We start from the raw sequence: 23827 nt of genomic DNA, 5'->3' as shown, positions 1-23827 counted from the left end.
CTAATTCTCAGCATTCCACCCAGGACCAGCTTGAGCCATGGCAATTTGGGCATGGAAAGAATATTACTCCATCTAGTAGTCACAGGTGGGTGAGAACTCAGACCTTTGAGCTAAAAATATAAAAAACTTTCTAAAACGAGGGCCAATTGAGGAAGGTAACTGGGAAGATGCTGGTAGATGTGTAGGTGTTGTGAGGGGATTTAAGCACCACATGAGACTATACCGGAAGGTAATTTAGTTTTTTTCACCTCCCTGAGAGTAAAATTAATGACATGCAATTATGTCGATATTATGTCTGTGAAGAATGATGAAAACAATTCATTGAACATCTGTTACGTGTCAGACCTAGCGCTGGGTGTCGTGTATGCATTATCTTAGGTGATCCTCCTGACATCACCTGACATGGAAGAACTGAGGTTCTGAGAATCAAGAGCCTTCTCTAAAGTCACCCAGCTAGAAATTGCTGGAACTACCCAGTGAGTGTTCACTCAATGTTACTTTCCTCCTTTGTGATTCAGAAGTCTATAAAAACATGGTAGAAGTCCTTTCTGAAGGGGCAGATGGCTGTTTATTGATCCTTCAGTCTTGTTTCAATTAGATCATACTTTTGCCAGCGAGAGAGGGAAACAGAGGAAAGGATCTAGAGAGAGCCTGAGGCAGGGCACGAGGGTCAGGCTGCTGGAGGCATGGGGGCGGCCCATCTCCACTGGGACCCCCACAGCTGCTTCTAACACAGGATTTTGTGGCTGCTTCAGGCTGTCACTTGTTTTGGTGTCTCCTAGTCACAAAAGAGTATCCAACAATACCCAGGATTCCAAACACTGTGGCCACACTGACTTCAACCTTGGCCTTTTCCACCTACAAAGCAAGCAGCTTTTGTTGAGCGTTCACAGCAAGCCAGGCTGGCACTTTCTCCCTCCCAAGGGCCTGGAACTCCTCTCCCTCTCCCCTCTCTCCCACCTCCCCTATGGCCTGGCATCTCCTCTCTTCTCTCCCAGCTGGCTGGCTCAGAATCCTCTCCGACAGAAGCCATTGGCTGTATCCCCAGGGACTCCATTTTCTGGGATGTGACCACTTCTTGGTGTTCGACTTGTCTGGGCTTGTCCTGAGAATGGGCCCATGAGATCCTTTTGAGAGAGCTTCCAGGTGAGGACATTCGTTCTGATTTGGGGTAAGGAAGAAGGTTTGTGCCTCGCTTCCTAGGGTCCAAGCTCCAGGGGCCAGACTGGGGACTATTTTGCAGTCTGGGTCCTCCCTGAGCTACACCTTTGCACAGGGAGGGCTGTGGCAGAAGCTGAGGGGAGACTTAGGGAGGCCATGGCCATATGCGTGCCCCGGGGTCACTGTGTACTGTTCCCAACCGCAGCCTGGAAACTTCCACCTCCAGCTCTGCTTCAGCCTAAACTCCAACTCCATGCCTTATCTCCACCCGGGCCTCTAATGGGGCACCTCAGACATCACATGCCACGGCAAACTCTCGATTTCCCTCCGCAAAGCCTCTACTCCTGCCACTATCCCCCTCTCATCAAGGGCCCCCAACCATTCAGTCTCGCAGGCCAGGGGCCCTGAGCTGCTGCAGAGCAGGCATCACAGGCAGAGACTCTAGAAAGGGACAACTGGGGTTTGAATCCTGGTTCTGCTACTTATTTTGTGTTTTGGGGCAACAAATGTGAAAGACTGTGAAGGGGCAAGGGATGGAGGCTGTGCCCAGATCTTACACACGAATGTCCTTGAGCTCTTACACAGGTCCACGGACCCTGAGTGTCCCCTGCCTGAGTACTCTTTGGGGGGTTGAGGGACCTGTCACGGTCCGGGGTTGGCCCAGATTCTCCTGATGACCCCCAGAACTTCAGGAGCCATTTTCAGGATAGGTTTTAGAGGGGAAGGATCCTCAGAGGTCCTCCATCCATCCCGTCCTCTGCACATGGAGAGGACTTGAGGGGAAGGGACCTGTCCAAAGACCCTCTGTGGATTAGAAGCAGATCTGGCATTGGAGCTCAGAGGTCCTGACTCTCAGCCAGCGGGTCTCTAAGAGGCTGCGTTTGCATCATTCACAGTGATCCCCTGGCTGCACAGCCCAGTGAGTCCAGCCCCAAGCAGGGGGAGATGGATTATCCAGAGAGGTCCTTACCTGTTTAGAGTAGGCCTTGCCATATCTCAGCTGGGTGACAAAGTGCTCACAGTTCCCGCTCACAATACTGTACTTCATCTTCTGACCAACCATCTTCTTCGCAGAACTGATGATCACCTCCACGGGCTGTGGTTCATACTTATGGTCCAAGCTGTTGTTGACCTGATAGCGACAGCCTTCTAACACATCTTCTAGGAGCTCCTGTTTTACCACTGCACCGCTGCTCAGGACTGAGAAGACGCTGGAGGAGCCAGCCCCGGGGTACTCACCTGCAATCAGAGGCACTCTCACTGGCAGGGGAAGGTGAAGTAGGGAGAAAAGGGCTTGAAATCTCCACTAGGGAACTACTGGTGTTTATCCTTTCACAAATGTGATTGGAGGATTCACAGATTTTGCTTTTTTAAATTTTGACGGAGTCTCACTCTGTCGCCCAGGCTGGAGTGCAGTGGCGCGATCTCAGCTCACTGCAAGCTCCATCTCCCAGGTTCACGCCATTCTCCTGCCTCAGCCTCCTGAGTAGCTGGGACTACAGGCGCCCGCCACCACGCCGGGCTAATAGATTTTGCTCTCTTTTTTTAACCAAATAAGGTGTGAATGTTTGTCCAAGTCAGTGAATGTCATGATTGCCAGTGGCTGCTACCATATTCCATGCTATGCATGTACATCACTTATGTGGCCAATCCCCTGTTATCAGTCATTTAGGTACTGGAAACATTTTCATCATTATAAACAATGATGTTAAAGCTTATTTATTACCTGTTCAGCTTTGTACACTTGTGTTTCAGAAAAAGATCCAATTCGTTTAGTACCCACTGTTTCAGTTACCATGCTGTGCTGTTACACATACTTCCTAATTTAATCTCCTTTTTAACTTTCAAGGAAAATATTATCATCTCAATTTAAAAACCAATATTGGGCTGACAGAGACATCATGAGACTTTTCTGTGCTATGAAAAGTCCTAGAATCAGGATGTGAAACTGCTTCTCTTAAGCCCCAAAGGGAAGGCTCCTTCCACTGCACTGGGCTGACCCTGAGGGAATCCTTTGTAAAGTGTCTTCTGTCCTACAATCTGGCTACAGTTCTAGGCACATAGAGAGGTACACAGAAGAGCTGTCAACCAGTGGAGCCCCAATTCCATTACATAGTCACTCCAGGTGTTATCTTATTTTTATTAAAATGGGTAGTACCTAATGCGCACAATAATTAGGTGTTAACCTCTCTTGCCCCGTTTCTAATCTCAAGGCTGATGTTTGCACTTAGAACTCTCTTAAGAAAATCCTGTTGGCTGGGCACAGTGGCTCGTGCCTGTAATCCCAGCACTTTGGGAGGCCTGAACAGGTGGACCACGTGAGCTCAGGAGTTCGAGACCAGCCTGGACAACATGGCGAGATCTGTCTCTACAAAGAATACAAAAATTAGCTGCGCGTGGTGGTGCATGCCTGTCGTCTCAGCTATTCAGAAGGCTGATGTGGGAGGATCACCTGGCCTGAGCTCGGGGAGGTCAAGACTGCAGTGAGCCCGATCCCTTGCATGTGCAGTTCCCAATGGGGTTTGCACTCCTATGAGAATCTAATGCTATTACTGATCTGACAAGAGGCAGAGCTCAGGCAGTAATGCTCGCTCACCTGCCTCTCAGCTCACCTATTGTGTGGCCCGATTCCTAACAGGCCACACACAGCCCAGGGTTGGGGACCCCTGCTTTAACTGATGCATTGATTTGATAAAGTATTTTACAAGCCTGATAATGTTGTAACCCTATTTATTCAGGTCAACTTTGCTGAGAATATGGAGGGTATAGATGAGTGAACATCAACAAACGTTAACTTCTACCATGGTTAAGAATTTTACTTGGCTGGGCGCGGTGGCTCATGCTGGTAATCCCAGCACTTTGGGAGGCCGAGGCGGGCGGATCACGAGGTCAGGAGATTGAGACCACGGTGAAATCCTGTCTCTACTAAAAATACAAAAAAATTAGCCGGGCGTGGTGGCGAGCGCCTGTAGTCCCAGCTACTTGGAGAGGCTGAGGCAGGAGAATGGCGTGAACCCGGGAGGCGGAGCTAGCAGTGAGCCGAGATTGCGCCACTGCACTCCAGCCTGGGTGACAGAGCGAGACTCCGTCTCAAAAAAAAAAAAAAAAAAGAATTTTACTTAAGAAAAGTATTGAAGTTTAAATCCAGATAGTATTACATTTGAAATTTTTATAAGGCTTATTAATTTAATAAAATTCATTATCAGGTTTCTCCTATAAGCTTTCTCCTAGGTTAGTTTTCCACAAGCATTGTTTTATATACACTGTAATCAGGATAACACAAGCTTAGTGTTAGATCTTGTAGGAAACCAAGATTAGAAATTTGCAGAATTTAAGAAATTATGTTTTGTGGTAATCTGTGGCCAACGATGATAGAACCTAGTGCAATTGTAAAGTGAAATTCTAGGAGAAGGAATGAGGAGTTAGGCAAGCAGCACACTTGAATATTAGAGGAGAGGAGCTGTGGGTCAGGAATCAGAGAGACCTGTTAAAACCAGACAGATATAAACACAAAGACAGAAGCCAAATAGGTAGCCAAAAATCCAGATATTTGAGAAGCAGGACATTTATAGCAACTAAAGAAATAGGGCAAGATAGGCAGGTGAACACACATGATATCCCAATTGACAACCTTCCTCCCACCAAGCCAGACACATAAATGCTGCTTCGTATTGGAGCCCAGAAAAAAGGAAAGTTTAGGTTTTCTGTGTCCTATGTGTGGAAGCAGGGAATTGGATTGAAGACTTTCATAGTTGTAAAATAAAGGCAAATCCTGAGGAACTCACTGATAGAGATGTGAAATGACAGTAAGGAAGAAAACAGAATAACTATACAAATATATTAGTCTAGGGCCACTTAATTTAGAGGAAGAAAAAAAATCACCCCATCCATAGAAATAGTTTGATAAACAGGTCACTAAATAATTGGCATTTATAAAGATTCTTAGTTATCAAGGGCTGCATTGTATTTTATATACTCAGTTTTATAAGGCGATACTTTTTAAATAAGCATTTTAATGAAAATGGTTAAACTGAAAATAATTTTGGTCCTTAAAAGGAGTCAGGAGCTTTTATATACAAGGTACATATTTAAAAGAATACCTCCTTTATAACAGGGTTTTACAGACACTACCATAATTTATAATCATTGTTTTTTACTTTTGGGTTCACCTAGATCATGAGTTGGTATGATACTTCTAGAACAAAATTATTCATAATGTGTTTTTTGTAATTTATGATTTTTAAGTAAGCTTGACCTATAAATTGACATTGTAATTGTGTACATAATTGAATATATGTGCTAAAATTTAACATTTAGATTTATTTAATTGTAGAAAATACAAATGTAAAACTTATATATGGAAATAACTGTATGCAGTTGACTTTACCATGTAAATTGGAGGGAAACAAAGTTTTAGATCAATTTTCTTTCAAAATTTTCTTTATTGTAAAGTATGCAAAATATATATTCATACCATTTATTAAATCAGAATATTTATACAAAAAAAAAAAAAGACTGCAGCGAGCCTTAATCACATCACTGCACACCAGCCTGGATGACAGAGTAAGACCCTGTCTCAGAGGAAAAAAAAAAAAGGAAAGAAAGAAAAATTGTCTTAAAAAGCCTCTTTACGGCTGAGCGTGGTGGCTCATGCCTATAATCCCAGCACTTTGGGATGCCGAGGCAGGCGGATCACAAGGTCAGGAGATCGAGACTATCTTGGCCAACATGGTGAAACCCCATCTCTACTAAAATACAAATAATTAGCTGGGCGTGGTGGCTTGTGCCTGTAGTCCCAGCTATTCGGGAGGCTGAAGCAGGGGAATCGCTTGAACTTGGGAGGTGGAGGTTGCAGTGAGCTGAGATCGTGCCACTGTACTCCATGCCGGTGACAGAGCAAGACTCTGTCTAAAAAAAAAAAAAAAAAAAAAGCTTCTTTACACCCTGCAAGTTAGGCACAAAAAGGACCATGTGTCTTCATTGCCATGCTTTGTCTTACAAGGTCCCTGAGGGTCATCTGGATTAAGTGGGCTTGGTTTACTATTTTCCATCAATTCAGACATTTTTACAACCCTGCCTGGGAGATGATGGCTTGGAGAAAACTGATAAGATGCAAATGTCTTGCTCTGATAGTGATGGGAATGGTTTTTATCCAGTGACAATGTAAATGCTTGGCGAAAAGAGAACATCAAGAGTTATGTAGTGGCATTGCCCTAGAGGATATGAACTTGCCTGCACCTGCCTAATTTGGCAGTCTCGTTGTCTCATTTCTGCATTTTTGTTGTTGTTTTTTGAGACAATGTCTTCCTCTGTCTCCTAGGCTGGAGTGCAGTGGCACTGTCTCAGGATCTCAGCTCACTGCAACCTCCATCTCCTGGGTTCAAGCAATTCTCCTGCCTCAGCCTCCTGAGTAGCTGGGATTACAGATGACTGCCACCATCCCCAACTAATTTTTGTATTTTTAATAGAGACGGGGTTTCACCATGTTGGCCAGGCTGGTCTTGACCTCCTGACCTCAAGTGATCCGCCTGCCTTGGCCTCCCAAAGTGCTGGGATTATAGGAGTGAGCCACTGTGCCTGGCCTCTGCATTTGTTTTTTCCCCTTTCATTGGCTATCCATACATACGTTTCCTTCATTCTGCTTTTAACTGGGTATGTCATGTTTCTGCTTCTGTTATTAATGAGGTAAATAAAAAATTGGTATTGCTCACTGTGCATTTGTATGAGAATTTTAAAAAAATGTATAAACCTGTGAGAATTGCTCCCAGTAAGGAATCTTGAGTATATAATATCAAGACACCTCGTTCTGTAAAAACATATGAGGCAAAGGATCTGGCACGGAGAAACACTGTTCCTTTTGAGAAACTTTCTTCTTTAAGACCTAAGAAACCTGGCTGGTTTAAGTCCTGTGAGATTCTGCATGCCAAGCTCCCAATGCTGAAGCAGCCCAGCTTCGCTGCGGGAGGCAACGGTTTCTTCTCCTGTTCTGCCAGGACCTATGGAATGCACTGTGTCCACTTCATGGGCCATATGTGTGTACAATCTCATCAAGCATCCTCTAAGAAGAATGTGTCTCCTAACTCAAGTTTCCCTTGCTTAACTGTCTTTCAGTGGCTCTCATTATCTTATTTTTTTTTATTTTTTGAGGTCAAGTTTTGCTTTGTTGCCCAGGCTAGAGTGCAATGGCATGATCTCGGCTCACTGCGACCTCTGCCTCCCGGGATCAAGTGATTCTCCTGCCTCAGCCTCCTGAGTAGCTGGGATTACAGCCATGTGCTACCACGCCTGGCTAATTTTGTATTTTTAGTAGAGACGGGGTTTCACCATGTTGGTCAGGCTGGTCTTCAACTCCTGACCTCAGGTGATCTGCCTGCCTCAGCCTCCCAAAGTGCTGGGATTATAGGCATGAGCCACCGCGCCCGGCCCTCTCATTATCCTTTTAACAAATATGTTGAAAATTATATATTCATAAGTTCTTACTTGGAGGAGCCAGATGGATCACGTAGCCATCTCCTATATACAGGGCCCAGTGCTCATAGCCAAGGCGGAAAATCTCAATCAGGTCTCCAGGTTTGGGCTCGTGGTGTGGCTGCAACAGAAAAGCCAGAGATGGAGTATACGGCCTTCTAGGCAAGAGCAGAGACCCTGGCTGGGGGAGCTGCAGCTCATCCTGGAGATGCCTTGCTGATGTTCATCAGCTTCTAGCCCCCATGAGATCCTCAGCCCTGCTGTCACTTTCAGAGGCTCTCCTCAGTGGGGGCACTGGGGGCTGGAAGCCTGGAGAATGATCTTGTGGGATGGGAGAGAGAAGGACTGTCTGGGTGCGTGTGTGACATGTGTGTGCTGTGTGTGTGCATGCTGAGGATGCAGATGTGTGTGCATGGGTGCATTGTACATGTGCTCCTCAGTAGGCCGACTCAAGAGCCTGCATGAACCAGCACCTTCACTGAGGCCAGGAGCAAGGCTGGGAAGGCGAGTCTTGAGCTCTCCGCCCTCTGCAGACTGACCCTCAGTTCCTCATCACTCCTCCTGCCTTGTGCCTCTCCATGGCCCCAAGAACCACCTCCTCCTCAGACCCTGCCCCATCCAGTCTCAGGACACCTATCTCTTGGAGATGATGCCCTGGGAGACAAGAGCTCACAGCATCCTGCTGGGACCTGAGTGGGGTCTTTTGGGGCCCCCCAGCTCTCAGCACTAAGCGGGCTCTGCACTCACAGAACAGGCCCCTGTGGGAACTTGTCCTACAATAACTGCACCATCTCCACAGCCCCAGGGGAAGGCATGATCATCCCATTGCATAGATGGGGAAACTGAGGATCAGAGAGGTGGCAGGGCTTTCCTGGAAACACTCAGCTGGAAGGAGGCCGAGCTGGTTCTTCCCTGCGCACCCCTCACCCTGGTTCCTGTCTTGGCCACCTTCTTCCCCTTCCTCACCTCCTTCCCACTTCTCCATGTCCTGCCCGAGGGCATAGCAGCCTCATGATTGGAGGATTTTTCCATTTTCACCCTCTCTGTACCTGTCCTCAGTGGGTGACAGCCTCCTCCTCCCTTATCCCAGGATGTCCCATCATAGACCTGGGGTCTGCTCTCCTTTGCCTTCTTCCTCATGCCAATATTCAGTCACTAAAACCAATCAATGTGGACTCCAGAAGCTTCTCCTGGTTGGTGTGCTTGTCAATATCCCATCCACTGACTTGGTTCAGGCAGCCCCATGCCTGCCTCTGTGACCCCCACAGCCACCTGACCAGCCCCTGCCTCCTGTCCCTGCTGCTCCATATCCAACCCCTCAGAACCCATGGTGGCCTTCCCAAGGGCACATCTGGCCATGACCTTCCTCTGATCTCAGGGCCCAGGACACACCCTGTGGGCAGCGCCCAGGCCCTTCCTGACTGGCCCTTCCTCACCCTCCTCTCCCTCCCTGGGCTCTGCACCCACAGGCCCACTGAGTGACATTCCAGCCCCTCACTACTGCCCTGGCTCTGGCCTCTGCTGCTCTGCACATCTGGTTCTCCCTGCCTCCATCACTTCCCTGCAGCCTCTCTTCCTCTTCCCCTCCCTCAAACCCCCTCATCTGTGAAGCTGCCCTGATGGCACCAGCCTGGCTCAGCTGACCCCCCACTCCATTCCCAGGACCTGGGTCCCCGGGGGCCTCTCCTGCTCTCTGCAAGGGTCAAGTTGAGCTGCAATTCCCTGTGCCTGCCTGTGCCCCTCTGGGCTGTGAGCTCCAGGCAGGCAGGATCCTGTGTGCTCCTCCCTCCCTGCACCTCCAGGATCCAGTGAAGGGCCTGGCATAGAATGGGGCAAAGGAAATAGACAAGGAAGAGGGAGGGGAAAGGAACAGGGCCAGGACTCCCGCCCAGCTCCTCCTCTGTTATGTCAGGGCACCGCAGGACCCAGAGATGGTCTCCATATGGGGAGAGAGAGGGGCTTTTAACTGCAATGCTGAATGTCTAGAACCACAGTCAAGGTACTGGCAGCCTCAGCTGGTGGCCAGTGAGATATGAACTTTGGCCTGTGCTCCCTGTTAAAAGCCCTGATTTGTTTTGGCAGCAGCAAAGTCCTTCCCCGGAATCGGGTGGTGCTGTTGGAGTGGGCCGCCCTCCAGAATTTGCAGGACCCCTTCCTGGAATGGTTTTGTTTCTAGTAATAGCCTGAGCCCCGCTGTTCCTCTTTTTTGTTTTTTTTTTTTTTGAGACGGAGTCTTGCTGTTGACCAGGCTGGAGTGCAGTGGCGCGATCTCGGCTCACTGCAAGCTCCACCTCCCGGGTTCACGCCATTCTCCTGCCTCAGCCTCCCGAGTAGCTGGGACTACATGCGCCCGCCACCACGCCCAGCTAATTTTTTTGTATTTTTAGTAGAGACGGGGTTTCACCGTGGTCTCGATCTCCTGACCTCGTGATCCACCCGCCTCGGCCTCCCAAAGTGCTGGGATTACAGGCGTGAGCCACCGCGCCCGGCCCCGCTGTTCTTTTTCAGTCGCACACCACTGAGCTCAGCCTACTCTCCCTAGAGCTTCTGCCAATCGGTACATCTGGGCTGATAGGAGGAGAAATTTCAGTATTCAGAAAGCTGCTGAGATTAGAATGCACCCTATAAGGCCAGATGATGCCACAGAGGAACGACGAGAGAGAAAGCATCGTTTAGGGTTGAGAAGGGACTGAGCCCCAGTCACAGCAGAAGCAGACGATGTTGGGATTTGCTTGCTTCCCACAACCCAGAGTCCCCCACCTGCCCACACTGTGGCTTCTCCTCTGGCTGAGGTAGACTTGACACCTGGCACCCCACAGCTCTCTACTACACGGCAGTCCCAGGCTCCTCGCACTGTGCCAGTTACGCAGAGGAGGTGGACTCTGCCCAGAGGACTCCCTGTCCAGCTGGGCAGATGCACTTTTAAAAGACAAATACACTTTTCCATGACAGCCTTCTAAGGACGAGCTCTGGAGCTGTGTGCCCAGGGCCAGGAGCCCGGACTGAGGCCTTTCTTAGGGGGAGCTGCCCAACTGCTGTAGAGTCAGTAATGCAAAGTCACGGGAAACTTACCAAAGCCATCTCGAAGCCAAGAGGAGGTCTGGTGCTCTGCTGTTTGTGGATCAGCTTTTATACTGAAGGAGAGAATTTCAATTTCACTTTCCTTTTGACACTGTTTCAACCTCACTTAAATACTAAACACTGTTTAAGAGAGACAACTGTTTAAAAAGGAGCTATTTCTCTAGATGGAAGGACTAATCATTTCTTACACATTGGTGCTTTAAAGCCACCTTGGGAGCAGCCAGAGTCAAAGGAGAGCCCTGAATTTCTGCCCTTGCTTGAGAAATAAAGGTCTCTTCCTGTTTTTTTTTTTTTTTTTTTTTTGAGACAGAGTTTCACTCTTGTCACCCAGACTGGAGTGCAATGGTGCGATCTCAGCTCATTGCAACCTCTGCCTCCTGGGTTCAAGCGATTCTCCTGCCTCAGCCTCCCGGGTAGCTGGGATTACAGGCACCTGCCACCATGCCCGGCTCATTTTTCTGTTTTTAGTAGAGATGGGGTTTCACCACGTTGGCCAGGATGGTCTTGATCTCCTGACCTTGTGATCTGCCTCCCCATCGGTCTCCCAAAGTGCTGGGATTACAGGTGTGAGCCACCGCACCTGGCCAAAATAAAGGTCTCTTCTAAAAATAACCCTGGGCAGCTCTTCCTACTCCAGGAAGGGGAGGCATTTGGAGGCAGGGAGATGTCAATCCCCAGTGCACCCCATAGGACATTGTCTTGTAATGACTCCCAGAAAATATTGGGCCAGAAGTCTTGGGGGAAGGTCAGAGGGGGTGCTTCATTCCATGGGGATGCCCTGGAGGTGAGGAGTACCTTAGACCATGTGGAGCCCAGGAGCTCATGGCCCCATTAAAATGCATTTGGGTGCAAGAAGCAGAACTAAACTCAAAGGGGCTTCAACAGCCTGGACACCCATTGTCTCAGTAACAGAAAGGCAGGAAGAGGGTGACTCAGGTTGGGTCTAGTGGCTCACCAAGGTCACCAAGGACTCAGCAGGCTGTCTCCATTGCACTGGTCCTGGGTCTGCACTGTTGCCCTGCAAGAACTCCCATGGCTGTAGCAGCCTTGAATGGCCCATTTTTACCTGGCTATGCCCAAAAGATGGAGGGAAGGATGATTCTCATCATTTGTCTTTTTTTCAGGGAGTAAAGTCTTTCCCACAGTCCCCCAGATGACCTGTTCCCTTCTCCATTGGCCAGAACTGGGCCATATTTTCACACCCAACCAGAGGCCTAGACAGGTGGATCACTTGAGCCCAGGAGTTCAAGACCAGCCTGGCCAACATGGCGAGACCCCGTCTCTACTAACAATACAGAAAAAAAAATTAGCTGGGCATGGTGGCACGTGCCTGTACTCTCAGCTACTTGGGAGGCGGAGATGGGAGGATTGCCTGAGCCCAGGAAGTCAGGCTGCAGTCAGCTGAGATTGCTCCACTGCAGTCTAGCCTGGGCAACTGGAGTGAGACCCTGTCTCAAAGCAAAACAAAACAAAAAACCCCCATTTCTGTTGTTTAGGTTAGCATGCCTCTGGGTTTCCCTCAAAACACTGTTGAATGATGTTGCTGTTTTTGGGCAGAGCGTCCAGGGACCTCTGTGGATATCATGAAGAGGCCTCAGAGCTTTCTTGGGCAGAGCTTCTGCAGGTGTCTTGCCATGGTCAGTTTCTTTGCTGTTTTTGTGGCCCTCTGCAGGAGTGTCCACGGTCATTATCTCAGCCACCTTTTGGTTTCAGTTTCTCGTCAGGTCTTGGGGGTGTCTGGCCATAGCAGATGTTATCTCACTACCTCAGTCCATTATACCTATGTTTATCATTTTGAGGGTTCAGCAGTTTCACTGTGGGCTGAGTCACTTGTCATAAATGACTCCATTTTGAAATATTTAGGATCACAAAACTCTTTAAGGGGGCCCCCACAAGAGTCTGCATTCAACAATCCCGGAGTCTGGGTTTTTGCCTTGTGGCATAATAAAAATTTTTATTTTTAAATAAATTTATGCCTTGTAGCATAATAAAAGTTTATTTATGCCTTATGTGGCATGATAAAAATATATATTTTTGGTCTTTGACCCCAGTTCCAGACACAGAGGTCCTAAGACCCTTGGAATTTCCTGAGTGATAGGATGTCATGTTATTCAGAAGGAGTCTGTGTCAAACAAACCTGAGTTTATGCTAATGAGGTGGCTCTTGGTTGAGGAGGGAGAGCTGGATAACTTCAGAATGGGGACTGATCACCATTATTTAATCAGTAATGTCTACGTTATGAAGCCTCCATAGAAACCCCTATATGATGGGGTTGGGAGAGCTTTGCGGCGGGTGAACACAGATGTGGTGGGAGACTGGCCTGGCTGGACAGGGCATGGTGGCAAAGATTCTCTGCGTGACCACATTTTAGTCGGGTTCCCAAACCTCTTCCTAGGCACATCTGTACTTCCTTGTAAAATCTAATTTTAGCAAAGGACCCTTCCAAGTCAGTTTAGCAGGAACTTCCAACCCTCAATATCTAACCGGGTTCATCCTTCTCACTGTCCTCCAGGTTATGTCTGATCACCCCGGCCTGTCTTCAGCAAGAATCCTGTTAGTGTGGTTTAACCAGAATCTCTCTTGCCCCTGAGGTTTCCTCTTTGTAATTTTGCATCCACTGACCTGTATGCTTCTTGCCTATGAATTCCCACTTGCCCGTGTTGTGTTCCAGTTTGAGCCCCATCTCTCTCTCTTGCTGCAAAATCCCAGTGCAGTGGATATCAAGCTTGTATCATTAGATAATTTTTTCTTTAACAAAGGAAGCCATGCACAATCACTGCCCCCCATATTAGTTTCTTATTAGTTTCTTCCATGTAGCTGTTGCTGAGTTGTGTCCTTTATAATAAACTGACAATCATAAGTAAAGCAGTTTTCTAAATTTTGGAAGTTGTTCTAGGGAATTATCACATTTAAAGGGGCTTTAGGGGGTCTCCACCATTTGTAGTCAGCCAGGTAGAAATGTGAGTAGCCAAGGAACTCCATTTGTTGCTGAGCCTGGAGCCTCTACCTGTGGAGGCTGAGCCTAACTCTGGATAGTTAGCGTCGGAATTGAGTCAGATTGTAGAACACGCAGTCAGTGTTGGAGAATTGCAGGATTGATTGATGTGGACAAATGACATGTATTTGGTTGCTATCAGAAGAAACCATACATACCCACTTCTGTTACTCGAAAAAAACCGGGGATCATTCGTTTAGTAACAAACAACTTTTCATGAGAACACAGGTGTGGATCAATAGGAGTTTTATTACTTGGCACAAGTAAGGAGGACAGTGGGAGGATTCTCCAAAGCAGTCTTCCCTAGGGAAAGTGACAGGAGGGTTTTATAGGTGATGGGGAGGGGAGAGGGTGTATCGGCACGTGCAGAGGAGGGGTCCCAGTTGCATAGATGCAGTGAGTCATCATGCCAACACAGAGGTTGCATGTTATGGTAATGAAGCTGTAGCTCCTCTGGGGTGGAGACTTTATTTAGCACAGTAATGAGGAAAGTTCACTCAGGTTCATCTGTAAGTTGCTGGGATCTGTTAGGAGCTGGTTTTAACCAATCACATGACTGCATTCCATGCAAGGTTTAGGAAGAAACAGGCTGCAGGATGGTAGGCTGTAAAAGGCTGATTGCTCAGTTGATTAAATTCCTATAATCCCTGGAAACCCTTGCTGTCTGCTCACACTTCCAGTTCATCACGGCTTGTGCTGAGGTTGAAACCGCTTGTGGTAGATAGTGTCAGGTTTTAGCTTAGAGTCAGTTCCAGGCAGTTGGGGTCTGTGAATTCAGGATTCCAAAACAGCCAGTGGCCTTTCTTCAGCAGCACCAAAGCTTAGATGCTGCAGGAGTGATGGCTGTATTCCAAGTGACAAGCAAGGCTTTCTGAAGCCTGTTCTGCTTTGTCAGACTTGGAGTCCAAACTGACCCACATCAGGATGGATGATCTTCTCCTAAGGATTAGACATTTAATCCCACAAGAACGCATTAGCAACCTAAAACCTTCTTTGAAAAATTCCAGAAGCATATCTCCATCTGGAGACTGCCTGTCTTTCTCTATTGCCTCTTTTTTTTCCCTAGAGGCTCCAATAGGTAACAATAATAGCAGAAATAATCACTTATGAAGACTGATTTGTTTTTAATACTCAAAGAATTTAAGTTCCAACCAGCCCACTGACAGCAAAAATCTAGGAAGTTGTGCTTCACCACCAACACTTTCTTCTTGCAGCTTTCCCTGATTGGGATGATCCCTCTAGCATTTATGAAATTACAAGCATATGGTATTTTACATTAATTTATATTGTATATCTAGATGCAATAGCTGCTGTAACCCAAAAAGTATTTGAGACAGCTCTCAGTCAAAAATTTAGAGATTTATTTAGCTAAGGTTAAGGACACATCCAGGAAAAAAGGAACAGAAAACCATAGGAAACATCTGTGATTCGTGGTTTTTCCAAAGTGCGTCTGGGGACATCATTATTTAAAGGGAAAAGTGTGGGCATTAGGGGAAACAGAAAAGGGAAAACAAGGGAGGGTAGATAAAAGAGGCAAGTGGTTGCATTTCTTTGAGTCTTTGATCAGCATTCACTGAATCTGCATTTTACACGTGAAAGGAGGGGGTAGAGGAATAGTTAATTATGCATTCATTTCGTGCTCAGTGCATCTGCATTTTTATATAAGCAGTCAAATATGTATTTGTCTCAGGTGAACGGAGGGATGACTTATAGTTCTGTCCTTTGTCCCATACCTGTGATGATAAGCTGTCAATTTACATCATCAGGGTGTCATTCAGCAGAACTGTTTTAGGGTGAAGATCTTGGGGCTCACAAAGAATTCCCTTGTGAGCAAATTGTGAGAGAGTTATATAGCTTTTTATTTCTGTAGCTATCTATTTAGGAACAAAATGGGAGGCAAGTTTGGGTGACCCAGTTCCTAGCTTGAATTTTCCCTTTGGCTTAGTGAGTTTGGGTCCTGAGATTTTGTTTTCCTTTCCTGCAGCAAAATAAAAAGCCATTTAAAAATATATTTTTTCATTGCAAATTTATTTGAAGCCATGGCAGCATTCAGTATTTAGATGTTGGGAAAGACTCTGGCTAGAATTTGGGACAAGGAAATGTTCCCCCTCCACTAACCTACTATGATAGCGAGGTAGGAGGCTGGCAGGACTTGCTTTCTGGTTGCAGCCCTGTTGATCATGTTGATCAGAGCAGGATGTGGTCAGAACAGTATGCAGTGAAGAAGCCAGCTGAAACTAGCAGATGGTGATGGAAGTGATCTCTATTTGCCCTCACTGCTCATTAGCATAAGACACTCCCACCAGTGCCATGACAGTTTACAAATAGCATTGCAATAGGCCATGGTAATGGCCTGGAAGTTACCTTAGATGGTTCTGGAAACTCTCCACCCTTTTCCAGAAAGTTCTGAATAACCCGTCTCTTAATTAGCATATAATTAAAAGTGGGTATAAGTACAGCTGCCAACAGCCCATATGTTGCCAACTCAGCCCGCTGCCTATGGGTTAGTCCTGCTCTCCAAGGAGGAGTACTGGTTCAAAAAAGTTGCCTTCTCTCACCACAGGCTCACCTTTGAATTCTTTCATGGGCTAAGCCCCAATTTGGGGCCCAAACATGGGACACAGATCCAAACCAGTCCAAATTGGGCCCACTGCCTGTCTTACAAGACCCATGAATACAGCTATTCTCATTTATTTTTGTATTGTCTATGGCTGCTTTTGTGCTGCAGTGGCAGATTGTGTGGCCTCCTGGCAGGCGAGGCCTAACATATTTATTACTTGGGTCCCTGCTGACCCCCTGGGCTAGAGGTTTATCAATTTTATTGATCTTCTCAAAGAACCAGCTTTAGATTGATTGATTTTTTTCTTTTTCTACTTTATTTATTACTTCTTCTATCTTTATTACATTTTCTTTCTTTGCTTGTTTTGGTTTTCATATGCTTCCTCCCCCTTCTTTTTTTTTCTCTTTTCTGGCCAATTGCTGAAAACCTGGCTCCCCTAGCTCCTTGAGGTAAAAGCTTAGATCATTGATTTGAGACATATCTTCTTTTCTTTTTTTTTTTTTTTTTTTTTGAGACGGAGTCTCACTCTGTCGCCCAGGCTGGAGTGCAGTGGCGCAATCTCGGCTCACTGCAAGCTCCGCCTCCTGGGTTCACGCCATTCCCCTGCCTCAGCCTCTCTGAGTAGCTGGGACTACAGGCGCCCACCACCACGCCCGGCTAATTTTTTGTATTTTTAGTAGAGACGGGGTTTCACCGTGGTCTCGATCTCCTGACCTCGTGATCCGCCCGCCTCGGCCTCCCAAAGTGCTGAGATTACAAGCATGAGCCACCGTGCCTGGCCTTTTCTAATATAAGCTAATACTATATATTTCTCTGTAAACACATTTTAAGCTATATTCCTCTGAGACTGTAGGAATAAAAAACAAAGTGCTTTTTCTATTCTCTCATTCAACAATAATCAACAAAACGTCTTCTGTGACCTCTGCTCACCAAGAGATGTATGGAGATTTGTCCCCACCAACTACTAATTCATCAGTTCTGCAGCAGACATCAGCTGTGTGTCCTCTCATTCTGTTCAATTTTGACACTAACTGGAGATAATGTCAGATCCCACAGGTTGAGGGCTCAGTTGCACAAGATTCTCCCCAACTTCTGATGTGAATTGCCAGCTTCAGGTTGTTTTATTTGTGTTTCTGATTAGCTGTGTATAAACTGGGGTTCCCAGGACCTCCTCATTGGGTTTGGTTAATTTGCTAGGGCAGCTCACAGAACTCAGGGAAACACTTACTTACACTTACCAGTTTATTACAAAGGCTATTTTAAAGGATACAAACAAAGAGATGCATGGGGTAAGACATGCGGGAAGGGGTGCAAAGGTTCCATGGCCTCTCTGGGTGCACCATCCTATGTAACCAGATTACAGGCATGAGCCACTGCACCTGGCCTGAGTATTATTTTATACATTTATAGGTCATTTGGGTTTTTCCTTCTGTTTATTATTGATTCATGACTGTAAACCAAAAAGTATCTGAGACAGGTCTCACTCAATTTAAAAGTTTATTTTTGCCAAAGTTAAGGACATGGCCAGAGAAAAGGATCATAAAATCCACAGGAACAATCTGTGGTCCATACTGCTTTCCAAAGGTGATTTTGAGGGCTCTTAAATATAAAGAGGGTAAGTGGGTTGGAGGGGAAGGAGGGAGGGCATGATCACATGACTGGATGCACATTTTTTTTTCTGTTTTTGAGACAGTCTCACTCTGTCCCATCAATGGTGTGATCTTGGCTCACTGTAACCTCTGTCTCCCAGGTTCAAGCCATTCTCCTGCCTCAGCCTCCTGAGTAGCTGGGATTACAGGCGCGTGCCACAGTGCTTGGCTAATTTTTTTGTGTTTCTAGTAGAGATGGGTTTCACCATGTTGGTCAGGCTGGTCTCAAACTCCTGACCTCGTGATCTGCCCACCTCGGCCTCCCAAAATGCTGGAATTACAGGAGTGAGCCACCACACCCGGCTGGAGTGAAGGTTTAATAAGCAAAAGAAGAAAGCTCTTTGCCAGCAGAGAGGGGAGCCTGAATGGGGTGCCACCTGTGAGGCTGGGGTCCAGGGTTCTTATGGACTGGAGAGGGGAAGGAACGTGCTTAGTTTGTGGCTGTCTTGGAGAATGTGTAACTCAGCTTAGCCCGGGACCTTGGCCCAGGACCAATCAGGGGCTGAAGTGATGATTCCTAGAGGCCAGGCTCACAGTCCAAAAAGGAAAGGAAAGTGCCCACTGGAAGCTGCAGGGAGCCGAAGGCCTGTGGGATGTGACCAGCTCAGCATTCCACTAGAGGCTGTATGATCAAACAGCAAACTGTTTATCATGAATGCAGGATGTGAGCAAACTCACCACTACTCCTGCCAACAGAAGGTTTGCTGGAGGCAATCACTCCCTGGTGCCGAGGTTATCTACTGTGACATCTAGAGCCTGTTGTTCGAGGAATGCAGTCTTGCAAGCCCACTCTGGACTGAGCAGCTGACCCCTTCTTCCACCCCGCTTCTCACTATCCCTTTTGCCTAATAAATACGGAGGGCTGTGTAAAGCTCAGGGCCCTTGTCCACTAGAGGCAAGGTGCCCCCTGACCCCTTCTACCAAATATACTCTTTTGTCTCCTGTCTTTTATGCCTGTGTTTGCCCCCCTTTATTCAGTCCACCAAGGATCGTGGCAGGTTACATAGTGGCGCCCTGAACAGTGACAGAATCGGGTGCTCCACAAGTGGTATCCGAACACAGGGACCTCGAGGACATGAATGAAGGTCTGCTGGAGCAGAGGAACTGAAATTGACAAGACAAACGGGGACGCTGGGATGAGTCTGCTGGCAGCAGATATAAGCTCAGTGCGCTAAAGAGGTACTGATCAGTGTCCTAAAGAGGTACTGGGAGCAGTGCTTTAAAGAAGTCCTGGGAACAGGAAGTTTTTGCAATCAGGGTAACATGGGGCAGAATTTGTTTATTGAAGAAAAACATGATGTGCAGTTGCTTAAAGTTTTGTTGAAACAAACTGGTGCTCAGGTTAGTTCTCAGACACTAACTAAACTGCTGCAGTAGGTTATTATGCATAACCCATGCTTTCCACAGGCAGGCACTCTTGATGTGGAAAATTGGGACAGAGCAGAAGGATTAAAATGGGCTCATCAAAAAGGTCTTAAAGTTGATTCTTCTGTTTTCTCCACTTGGAGTTTAGTTCATACTGTACTTCTGCCATTATCTCATTATTCTGTGGGACAGCAGGCTGAATCTAAAAATCTGAAAGAATCTGTTGTCTCACCCACAGCTTCAATTGAAAATAAAAAACAGGAGAGGGAGGATAAAAAGTGGCCTATACCAACTCCTCCAGTTGCAGAAACGTCTGTACTGCCTCCTTCGGTAGCAGAAACAGAAACCCCAAAACACCTTCTACAGGTGTGGCTCCAGGGACATGCTGGCAAGTAGGACAGGCTTGTATTATAGCCCTAACTTGGCTGCAAGATAAATGGAACATGCGAGTAAGGGTGGAAGTATTTTGGTGCAGAAGTGCGTGAGATGCTTGAGCTTGCTGAAACACAGAACCAATCAATTTATCTGCTTTATCATTCCCTAGGGATAATGGTCCAGGAAGTTATGTATGAGAACGAATATGAGGAATATGAAAAGGAGCTGCATGAGAACGAATAACTTGTTGAAGTCTTAAAAATAAATTAAGCAGTTCTAGGTCTTGTGTACTTTTAATTGTAGCGGTTTCTATGCTACTGGCTACATTTACAACATAAGCTGAATCACAGACAATGTTGATAGGATCTGAAGCTGTGAGCTGTAAACCTGAATGACTGCAATTAGCTCTGAGCATTGAGCTGAAGCCCCAGAGGTCATTATTGTTTGAGTAGGTTTAGGTCCATAGATAGCGGCAGGACCTTCGGAAGAGCCATCAGTAAAATGAGTCTGTCCACCTGCAATAGGCTTCTGATGAGTAATCACAGGAAGAATGAAAGAATGGATTTTATAAAACTGCAAAATTTTGTCTGAGGGTAGTAAAAGCAAAGATTTTTTTGGCTGTAGCTGGGAGGCACGCCGCTGCTGAAGCATCTGCCCCACAAGTTGCAACTCTGCCCCTGCCTCCCTGGTCAGCCACTGCTGGGTATCCAAAGAAGAATCTCCTTGCAGGGTTTGACCTGTCTTTCCAGTTATTGATATCAGGTTAGAGTTTCCTTGTCAGAATTTTCCTTAAACCTTTTTCACTCTGATATCCCATGTTCTTCAACATTTTAAATCCTGGGTTATCAAACTTTTCATTTGTAAGTCTCATATCCCATGATGTAAGTAAGTCTCAACCCCATAAATTGATAGCTGTATTTGCAACATAAGGCTGAAAAGTACACGACTGTCCATCCGGACCAAGACAAGGTAAAATCTCGGTGCTCTGTTGAACACTTTGAGCTGTTCCTGCTCCTACTAGGATGTAGAAGTTAACTGCAAGGGCCAGGATAGGGGCCAATTGTCTTTAGATATTACTGACACATCAGCTCCTGTATCCATAAGCCCATACCATTTCTTTCCTTTAATTTGTACTACACAGGTGGGTCTATTAGAGGCTATTGGTTGTGATAGATTTCCCATGTAGCTGTGCTCCTAAACCCTTTATTTCCTTGTTTCTCCTTTTGTGGAGGAGGGTGTGATTTGCAGGGAATAAGCAATAATTGAGCAATATATTCTCCCCGTTCAAAAACCCAAAGATCTTGTGACATTAAAAAAACTTCAATTTCTCCTTCATAATCGGAGTCAATTACTCCTGGGACTACAGTGATGCCTTGCAAGTTAAGATGGCTTTTGCCTAAAATTAGTCCCATATATCCTGTTGGTAAATGTCCCCAAATGCCAGTGGGAATCTTGGTGGGTTTGTCTCCCCCAAGTAGCATTATCCGTTCTCTGACTGGGAGATCTAATGTGCCTCTGGGAACCCATCCCTGAAAGGGGGTTGAGGTCTGGACTGGGAATGCCCTCATTGTTTGAGGGGCCCGGGTCCAGGCCCCTGTCTCATTTTCCAACAGGGGGGTGCTGTTCTGATGAAATTTTGAGTGGAACTGATTAGCCCAGTGATTTCCTTTGTTACAGTGAGGACAAAGTCCTGGCATTTTTTCTGCTGGGTGGGGCACTGCATTGTAAGGTCCTTTCTGTCCTGAGAGCTGGTGGCATTCCTTTTCTAAAATGTCCAGTTTTTCCACAGTTATAACATTTTCCCATTTTAGGGTCTGACCTTTGGCTCCTTTTAGATTTGTCAACTGCTGAATCAGCCATTGCTTGAACTAACATTGCAGATCGATGAAGCTCAATTCCGACATCCTGACAAGCTCAGGGAAAATTTCCCAAGTTTTTTGTACACCTCACTGCTGCCAGCGCATGTTTATAATCCGCATTTGCATTCTCAAAATCTAGAGTTAAGGTTAGCATTTCTGCAGCTGCGGTATGAGGAATCTAACGCTTTACTACCTCTTGTAATCTTGCAAGAATTTGCACATAGGGCTCCTGTGACCCTTGCATGATATGTAAAAAGGATTGTACTGGGACTCCCTCTTCAGCAATTGTGGCCCAGGTACATTTAGGCCTGTGCACACTGCTGATAAGCAGCGTCTGGGAGTGCCATTTGATGTTCCAGGTCTGAATAAGGGCCATCACCTAACAGCATATCCCCTGTAATGTCTCTGTGTCCAGCAGCACGGTTCTGTTTAGCCTGGTCTGCACACATTTCTTGCCAATTTAATTTCCATGTCAGATATTCACTAGTGGACAAGCAAGTTCATGCCAAGTGTTTCACATCAAAGGGTAAAAGATGCATAGCACCAAACACAGATTCTAGCAATCCTAAAGTGAATGGGCTCTGTATGCCATTATTTACCACACTCGTTTTTAATTCCTTCAACAACTTAAACTCTAGTGCAGTGTGTTCATGAATAACCTGCTGTGGATTATTTGGATCAGGCCTTAGGGAAAGAGGAAAAGCACAAGCTCCTAAGGGCTCTCCAGCTATGGCAGCAAAGCATAAAATTCTTTGTATTGGGGTTTCTGTTTCTGCTACCGAAGGAGGCAGTACAGACGTTTCTGCAACTGGAGGAGGTGGTATAGGCCAGTTTTTATCCTCCCTTTCCTGTTTTTTTTATTTTCAGCTGGAGCTGAGAGTGGGACAACAGATTCTTTCAGATTTTTCGATTCAGCCTGCTGTCCCGCAGAATAATAAGGAGATAATGGCAGAAGTACAGTATGAACTAAACTCCAAGTGGAGGGAACAGAAGAATCAACTTTAAGACCTTTTTGATGAGCCCATTTTAATCCTTCTGCTGTTCTGTCCCCGTTTTCCATATCAAGAGTGCCTGCCTGTGGAAAGCATGGGTTATGCATAATAACCTCCTGCAGCAGCTTAGTTAGTGTCTGAGAACTAACCTGAGCATCAGTTTGTTTCAACAAAACTTTAAGCAACTGCACATCATGTTTTTCTTCAATAGACAAATTCTGCCCCATGTTACCCTGAGTGCAAAAACTTCCCGTTCTCAGTACTTCTTCAGAGCACTGCTCCCAGTACCTCCTTAGGACACTGTCCTTATATCCGCTGCCAGCAGACTTGACCCGGGGTCCCCATTTGCCTTGTCAATTTCAGTTCCTCTGCTCCAGCAGACCTTCTTCATTCATATCCTCAAAGTCCCTGTGTTTGGATACCACTTGTAGAGCACCCGATTCTGTTGATGTTTGGTGTGCCACTATGTAGCCTGCATGGACCTAGGGGGACTGAAGAAAGAGGGGCAAATGTGGGAATAAGAGACAAGAGACAAAAGAGTATATTTCGAAGAAGGGGTCGGGGGCACCTTGCCTCTAGTGGACAAGGGCCCTGAGCTTTACACAGCCCTCCGTATTTATTAGGCAAAAGAGATAGTGAGAAGGGGGATGGAAGAAGGGGTCAGCCGCTTGGTCCAGAGTAGGCTTGCAAGACTGCATTCCCTAGATGTCCCAGTAGATAACCTCAAGATGCTCGGTGCCAGGACGTGATTGCCCTCAGCAAACCTTCTGTCGGCAGGAGCAGTCGTGAGTTTGCTCCCATCCTGCATTCATGATAAACAGTTTGCTGTTTGATCATATAGCCTCCAGTGGAATGCTGAGTTGGTCACGTCCCACGGGCCTTCGGCTCCCTACAATTTATATCATGGAAGAGATAAGAGAAAATATATTCAGGAAACAAGAACAGGAGGCTATAAAAAAGAAATATTTAGCTTGGCATGGTGGCTCATGACTAGAATCTTAGCACTGTTGGAGCCTGAGGCAGGTGGATCACTTGAGGTCAGGAGTTTGAGACCAGCCCGGCTAACATAGTGATACCTCATCTCTACTAAAAATACAAAAATTAGCCAGGAGTGGTGGAGCACCTGTAATTCCAGCTACTCAGGAGGCTGAGGCATAAAAATCGCTTGAACCTGGGAGGTGGAGGCTGCAGTGAGCTGAGATTGTGCCACTGCACTCCAGCCTGTGTGACAGAGTTGAGAATCTCTCAAGAAAATATATATAAATAAAATACAATTAAATTTAAAAAGAAACATTTAGGGAATAAGATGGTAGTTTTGCTTT

The 23827-nt window shown here is 46.4% G+C and overlaps 1 protein-coding gene across 1 annotated transcript; it reads right to left on the bottom strand.

The window, feature by feature from the left end:
- Positions 1-549: 549 nt before the first annotated feature.
- PLAAT4 (phospholipase A and acyltransferase 4) lies at positions 550-10895 on the bottom strand. Its single transcript, XM_003273981.4, has 4 exons — positions 10702-10895; positions 7642-7750; positions 2132-2400; positions 550-858 (listed from the first exon to the last, which is right to left on the bottom strand). The coding sequence occupies exons 1-4, from the start codon at positions 10708-10710 to the stop codon at positions 760-762; spliced, it is 486 nt and encodes a 161-aa protein (XP_003274029.2). The 5' UTR covers positions 10711-10895; the 3' UTR covers positions 550-759.
- Between the last annotated feature and the right edge of the window lie 12932 nt (positions 10896-23827).

The sequence above is a fragment of the Nomascus leucogenys genome, chromosome 4 (assembly GCF_006542625.1).
Source record: "Nomascus leucogenys isolate Asia chromosome 4, Asia_NLE_v1, whole genome shotgun sequence".
Classification (NCBI taxonomy): Eukaryota; Metazoa; Chordata; class Mammalia; order Primates; family Hylobatidae; genus Nomascus; species Nomascus leucogenys.
The sequence above is the reverse complement of the archived record's forward strand: the minus strand, read 5'-3'. Positions and strand labels throughout refer to the sequence as shown.